The 7,651-nt window shown below is 43.2% G+C and overlaps 1 protein-coding gene across 1 annotated transcript; it reads left to right on the top strand.

The window, feature by feature from the left end:
* Positions 1-5,300: 5,300 nt before the first annotated feature.
* LOC136485450 (uncharacterized) lies at positions 5,301-7,341 on the top strand. The gene is made up of 2 exons (XM_066482326.1): positions 5,301-5,591; positions 5,677-7,341. Exons 1-2 carry the CDS (start codon positions 5,544-5,546, stop codon positions 7,243-7,245), a joined length of 1,617 nt encoding a protein of 538 aa, XP_066338423.1. The 5' UTR covers positions 5,301-5,543; the 3' UTR covers positions 7,246-7,341.
* The last annotated feature ends 310 nt before the right edge of the window (positions 7,342-7,651 follow it).

Genomic DNA, 7,651 nt, shown 5'->3' with positions numbered 1-7,651 from the left:
TAGGTAGGTACCTGTATGACATCTAGCAACGGAATATTGATATATAGGCCCTATTCGCTGGGAGGAATTTGGAGGAATCTGGAGAAATTTGTGAGAGCGTAAACAGTGAAAACCATCCGTGAACAGTGAATTCCGAAGGAATTTTGCACCAGTCGAACTGCCCCATATCTTTTGAATTACCTCTACGAACTTACCAAACTGCTCATCTATTTTGGCTTTACGATTTCTACGTGGAAACGGTAGGAGGGCCGTGTCGCGAAAATCTTGTTGTAATTCTCGCTCTTGTGGCCCAAATTGTTCAACTTCATCGGTTGTTTTCTCTTCTTTCTGCACTGCCACTGGTGTCTTACCTGTCCTTGTCGGATATGGTGGATCACGAGTAGACGTGCCACCTCTTATAGTTATGGCGTTTGCCTTCTCATGGTTAGTAGCAATAGGCAGAGCAGCAGTTAACTGGGCTAATTGTGATTCTATCTTTTTATTATAACTAATTCCGTTGCAATCTCAAACACTCCCTAAAATTACTAAACGTGCAAACCAGGTCCAAATCATTAACTAATCGTAACTCGACTTTTTTTTTTGAATGCCTCTCATCTAGGTACAGCTATAACATCTATTCGTACACACACGCCCACTCAACACACGCACACTACCCACACCACCCGTGTACAAACAAACCTATAACTACACTCAAATCTGAAGACTGCGTCTTTCTTAGATCACCGAAATCCTCTGATTTCGTAGACGATGGGTACGTCACGATCCCATTGTGGCATCACGCGCAAGAGATAGACACTTAGAACCGCTCCAAATGAAGACTGTTCATATTAGGGTGCTGCACAGCACACACCCGGATACGACACCAGCTGCAATCGCCGGGATCGAACGCTGGCGGGCAGACTGCCCACTGCGAGTACCGCCGCTGAGCCACTGGCTCGTTCGCAATCGTACTCGACTTACCCACCCTGCCGGCCGCGCTTTGGATGGGCCACACACCATGCACCAGCTGGCACGAGAGCTGCGGCCCTGAGCTGACCTCTACTGCTCCTAGTCGTGGATCAAGGTCTGTGTCATGAGCAAACGACAGTGAACAGTGGACCACTGATGGACATGGACGGATGCACAGTGAAGCACATGGCTCAAGTCAAGGTCATCGGTGCTTTCGAGTACGTACTCCGTATTCCTGTAAGCACTAGTCCGTATCCTTGCGAGTTAATGAGATGCCACCCACGTAGGATTTTTTTAATCCTTTTTAATAGATAGTTTAATAATAACCTCTTGAAAAAAGAAATCACATGATTAACCTCTTTGGTCGCACCAGTCTCGCTTGTGTGACCAAAGTACTCAGTCGCATCAGACGGGCTGGCGCAACAACGGCATCCACGGTGGCATTGACCGCAGACTTCGGCTGGCGTGGTGCATGACGATGCCCACCCTGTCGCGCCACCGACTCCACGCCAGGCGGGATAGCGCGACAGGGCCTTAAAGGGGACGGGCCAACTCCTTTGTTCCTCCCTCTTCTCTCTCCCCATTGTGCTGAGCACTCGTGAGGAGCTTGTGAAGGTCAGTTCTCTCTCCTCTCTTTTTTTCATTTTGTTTGGATGTTTGATCAAGTTTGGTTTAGGCTTTTGGATTGCAACGGAATTGTGCAGGAGGTATCTCTCACTCACCCTCTGATGTTTATGTATTCAGTTCATGTTCTTATACCGGTATGGTTTACACTGCTGTGTGCAATATTGGTTGTTCTTTGATTTACTGGAAGTTGATATTTTTCTTTAGTTTACACTGCTGAGTATCTGTATTCTTTGTTAGATTGTTGTATTGTTTGCATTGTTGGGTAGATGGCACTGTTGTAGGGTTTCATTGCCTTTCTTTGAATAGCTGTCTGGCCGGGTTGGACTGTTTTAAGCAAGACATTAGCTTTACGTATGTTGATTGAAGTTAAACTATACTGCTTACGTGCATGTCTATATTTTTACGTAGAGAGATGATTGCCGGCATTAATTATGTTTCTAGGGTTTGAGTTGTTAGGTTTTCATGATAATAGAGATGATTTGCATGAGGATACTTTGCTTGGAGTTAGTTGTAGGGCACATGAAAGAAGTTGCGTTACGTTCTAACATTATTGGTTGGCACTGTTCTAGGTTTGACTGCATGTGTTAAACTATAGTGGTTACGTGCTAGGTTTTCGTTGATTGCAGTGATTAATTTTGTTTATAGAGTTTGACTTGGTAGGTTTGCATGATAATAGAGATGATTTCTACGAGGATACTTTGGTTGGACGTAGTTGTAGGGCACATATAAATTGTTGAACTACGTTGTAACATTATTCGTTGATAACTTTGATTTCAGGTTGAATGGCGCTTTTAACATTATCCCAAAGATCATGCTGGCTTTGGTCTTTTCCTACCTGCACTACCTACACCATTACGTGACTGTGGCTTACCGGTGTTTGTTAAGCAGTCAAGGCATCGGGATTCAGCGGGCCGTGCTTTCTACACGTGTCAACTTAAGCGTGCCCCCAAGCTTGATGCCTATCTGCAGGGATGCAACTTCTTCCAGTAGATCAATGGCCATGAAAAGTTTGAACCGGTGATCAGGTTGTTTCCTCACAACCCCTGGAAGAGCTAGCCATATTCTGAGTTTGTTCGTTGAGTTGCGCCGCCACCGAACCCTCCGGAAATGACAGAGGGAGAGAAGATTGACGCTAGTCTATACCGTCGAGCCAATCCTCCTCATTGCCACTCTGGATTGTCCGCGGTACTGGTTACTCTGAGCCAACATGGTGCTTTCACTCCCTTCTACCGTTGTGGATTGCCAGATAGTGTAAGTTCTCATGCAATGAATGTATTTGGGAGTTTCTATGTGTTTTGCACATACAACATTACACTTAAGACTTTTGATTTTTGCAGAGAGGGTTCCCATCGTGTGAGTTTGAGGAGTACAATTATGGACCTAGGTCGCACTGGCCTTCTGATTATGAATTTGTAGAGTTTGGCCTTGCATGAAAATGCTGGAGCGTAAGTACAAGTGTGGTATCAAGTGTTGGCGGTCACTATTGCACATTTAGAACCGCCAAATCAAGTCCAAAACAGGAGAAATATGCAAACTTTAGCACATATGCATATACTATTAACCTAGTTCCACTTGTATTCCGATAAAACATGTTTTGCAGGATAAACCCTGGAATCGAGTGGAAATGAATAAAAACAGAGAAGAAAGCGCAGAGCGGAACACATATTTTCAGAAGTGCGCAAAGGAAGAATACAAGCAAGAGCCCACCTACACATCCTATCTGGGCAGAACACCACCGTGGAAGCAACCCAGGCCCAACCAACAGCCCACCTGGCAAAGGCGGTGGGCAGCGGAGCCAGGCAGGGTGCGGCCACAATGCCCCCAGCACGGCCTAGGCCCAAATTTCTATGGCGGTTGCATGCCACCATGCTTGGTCGGTTGGCGTAGGTTTCCTAATTTTTGCACCCCAAACCGACCATGCTACACAATATAAAGGGGAGGAGGGCTCATTCTCAAAACACACAACATTTGAAGCTCCACCTCTCTACTTTCTCTTAGTAGTTTTTATAGTTTTAGTTTTAGTTACTAGAGCGAGGCAAAGCTAGCAAGGAGAGCTTGTCTCCTTGGAAGAAGTTCTACTCGGTATGAATATCCTTATGAAGTGTTCTTCCAAGTTCAAGTTCTTATATCTATTATATGGTTGTGCATATGAACTAGAGTATAGTTTTGTTCATGTTATAGTCATAATATATGAACTAGTCTATAGTTTATATGTTATAATCATAACATGTTCATCATTGTTCTTCATTGTTCATATGATCTGTATGAGTAGAAGTAGGATTAGGATTGGGATGACGGTTCATTGTGCCTTCGGGTTTGCCCATGTTCTAGCTCATCAATCCGTAGGGTTGGAGTCCTTGGGGGACATGGGTAGTTTCTTTGTACATGGGCGTGGTGCTCGGGCAGTGGCGAAGCCACGTTCAAGCATCGGGGTCTAGCGACACCGACGATTTTGTCCCAACCCCTTATACCGAGCAATTTTTGGCCGGCTACGACCCCAGTAAAAATCACGTAAGACCCCAGTGGCCTCAGCACAGCAGTCCATAGTCCATCTGCCCAGCCCAGCAACAGCAGTCCACAGTCCATCTGCTCAGGCTCAGCCCATCCGATCCATCAATCTATACATACGCAGGCCACATAGGTGAATTGGAGAAGGCCAAACGTTGCCTTGCCTCCGATCCAGCGTCTGCTAACAGCCTGGTAGAACCCGGGGGCAGGTCACGCACCCTTTCAGCTTCGCAAATCCTCCTGCGGGCGTCACCCCTACCCAGCAGCTTGCGCTCAGCCGCCACTCGTCGGTAGCTCAGTTCGTTCTCGATCTCATGTTCTCCTGTGCTGTCCTATACTCCTATCTACTCTCAAGCATCTAGACAAGGTACCCCAAACAACAAATACCCATTTATGCAGTTTGCAATTAACGATCAAGTCTGAATTTTGAGGTCTTAGGGTTTTTATTTTTCCCAGCTATACAATCCGAACTCAGATTCTCAGAAAGCATTGTGTAACTTGCGTCCCAGCAAAGAAGTCAAGACCATTCTCTTTCATTCCAGCAAGATGCCAGGTATCTATCTAGTATTTATAATGTACACATACCTGTTGTTTGCTTTAGTTTTTTATTATATGACTAATTTAGTAACTTGATAGGCAATCAGAGCACTTTGGAAGGATTTCTTAAAAGGAAATTACCCCCAGCCGGTGATAATGAGAATAATCATGGAGACACTTCAAGAATAAGAAGAGATGGGGATGGCACTACATCAAACATTAATTGTACTATTCAGCGCACTTCACGGATCTCACGAGAGGAGGTAAATTTTGATGAGCTTCCATATGATCCCACAGATAGAAGGAGAATATCAGATTACATAGGCGACAAATTGCAAAATGACATAAGGCGAAAATATTTGACTAGAGGTCCTTGTAAGCCACCACCTGGTTTTATGTTTCCAACGACAATGATAGCGGGTTTTCCACGACGGTGTCAACATGAATGGTTCACTAAATATGGTTGGCTAGAGTACAGTGAAAAGATGGATAGGTGTTTTTGTTTATATTGTTACTTGTTCAGAGATTGCAACAAGGGTCAAGGTGGGAATGATGCATTTGTAATAGATGGTTGGGATGGCTGGAACAAATCTGATAGGCTTCGAGATCATGTAGGCAGCAAATGTAATAGTTTTCATAACACGGCTGTGAAGAGATGCGACAATTTGTTGAAGCCCGGCCAATCGATTGGTGATGTTTTAAACAAGCAGAGTGATATCACTAAAGAGCAGCATCTACTTCGATTGAAGACATCTATTAAAGCTGTCCGATATTTATTGCATCAAGGTTTAGCTTTTCGTGGCCATGATGAATCAGTGGATTCCACCAATAAGGGGAATTTTCGAGAGTTAGTACAACTTTTGGCAGATGAAAATGACAAAGTAAAGAAAGCTGTTGGAAGTAATGCTCCTAAAAATAATAAGATGATTGCTCCAGAAATTCAAAGGGATATTGCGAATTGTTTTGCTGAGGTAAGAAAAGGCTGTCACATTATTTTTGTTTTACAAACTATGTCATCTCTCATAGTATATAATGATTTTTACTTGTTTTTTGCAGATCATCGTGAAATCTATTATTGAAGAAATTGATGGTGATGTGTTTTGCCTTTTAGTGGATGAGTCAGCTGATGTGTCTGGGAAGGAACAAATGGCAGTTGTCTTACGGTACGTTGATAAGCTTGGGGTAATAAAGGAGAGACTTATTGCTGTTGTTCATGTGCAAGAAACGTCGGCTTCATGTCTGAAATCTAACATTGACAATTTGTTTGCTAAGTATGGCTTGAGCATAAAGCAAATCAGAGGACAAGGTTATGATGGAGCAAGCAACATGAGAGGTGAATTCAATGGACTACGGGCTTTAATCGAGAGAGAGAATAGCTCAGCATATTATATCCACTGCTTTGCTCATCAGCTACAATTAGTCATTGTCGCAGTGGCTAAAAAGAATGATGATGCTAGTGACTTTTTTGACATGATATCTCTATTGCTTAGTGTGGCAGGAGCTTCTTGTAAACGTAAAGATATCATTCGAGAAAGTCAACAGGAGAGAGTTAGAAAAGCCATAGGCACTGGACAACTAACTAGTGGAACTGGATTAAATCAAGAACAATCCCTTCAAAAAGCTGGAGACACACGTTGGGGTTCTCATTATAGAACCCTTAAGAGCCTAAGCAATCTATTCCCTGAAGTTATTGAAGTTCTCCAATATGTGGAAAAAGAAGGTCCAAATGATGCAAAGAGACGGCAAGCCCGTGGTCTCCTAGACTATCTCAAGGATTTTGACTTTGTGTTTCACTTGCACTTAATGTTGCTTATTTTAGGCCATGCAAATTCTTTGTCACTGTCCTTGCAGAGGAAAGATAAAGACATCCTAGAGGCCATGTTAGAGGTGAAGTTAACCAAGCAGAAATTTCAGCAAATTAGAGATGATGGTTGGGATTGTTTGCTGCAGATTGTATACTCCTTTTGTGAAGAGCATGGCATTCCTAAGTTGGATATGGATGAGGAATATATTGATCGCCATAGGCCAAGAAAAAAGACCAATCGCACTAACTATCAACATTATAGATATGATTGCTTGAACCCAATTATTGACTTGCAGCTTACAGAGTTTAGTGATCGTTTCAATGAGGTAAACTCTCAGTTACTTACTCATATCGCTGCTTTCAATCCCAAGAATTCTTTTGAGGCATTCAAATCTGAGAGTCTAATGGAGTTGGCTAAGTCATATCCTGATGATTTCAACTCAACACAACTTAAGGATCTTGATCGAGAGCTTAATATTTACATTGACAATATGCGAGCTGATGAAAGATTTGCCGACTTGAACACTATTTCTGAGCTTGCTAGGTTGATGGTGGGTACAAAAAAACATTTGGCTTTTCCTTTGGTTTATCGGCTTCTCAAGCTAGTACTAGTTCTTCCTATCGCCACTGCATCGGTGGAGAGGTGCTTTTCAGCAATGAAAATTGTGAAGACAATACTGAGAAATCGTATTGGAGATGGATTTATGAATGATTGTATCATATGCTTCGTGGAACCAGAATTTCTATATGCAATTCCAATCGAAGATGTGATAGTTCGCTTTCATAAGATGGAGGATCGTAGTCGTAGAGGAAAACTGTAAGAGGTAACTACTCTTGTGAAACCTTATTTTGTCACAATATGCATTGTTATTTTAATAATTTGATGTTATGCATGGTATTATATTATCGGACCCTATAAATTAGCACTTAGTACTTTGAGTACCGACCCCAGCAGCCATTTATCCTGGCTTCGCCCCTGTGCTCGGGTACATGGAAACCTACGAATATGACGGTGCTCCACGGTTGAGGGGTAGGCGGTAGGTGGTGACAGCCCTGTCCATCCCTCGTAATCCTCCACGTTCGGGTATTCGTGTAGGAGTTCGTGAATGTCTCTATGGCTTGGCAAACCAGGCCCGGGGATCTCCCCATCATCCTAGACCTAGTTCTAACTCTAGTCACATGGATTATATGACTATCAACTGTTCGAATGCACGGCTATATTAGAAT

This window comes from Miscanthus floridulus, chromosome 10, assembly GCF_019320115.1.
Source record: "Miscanthus floridulus cultivar M001 chromosome 10, ASM1932011v1, whole genome shotgun sequence".
NCBI lineage: Eukaryota > Viridiplantae > Streptophyta > Magnoliopsida > Poales > Poaceae > Miscanthus > Miscanthus floridulus.
This window is presented reverse-complemented; position numbering and strand designations above follow the sequence as displayed.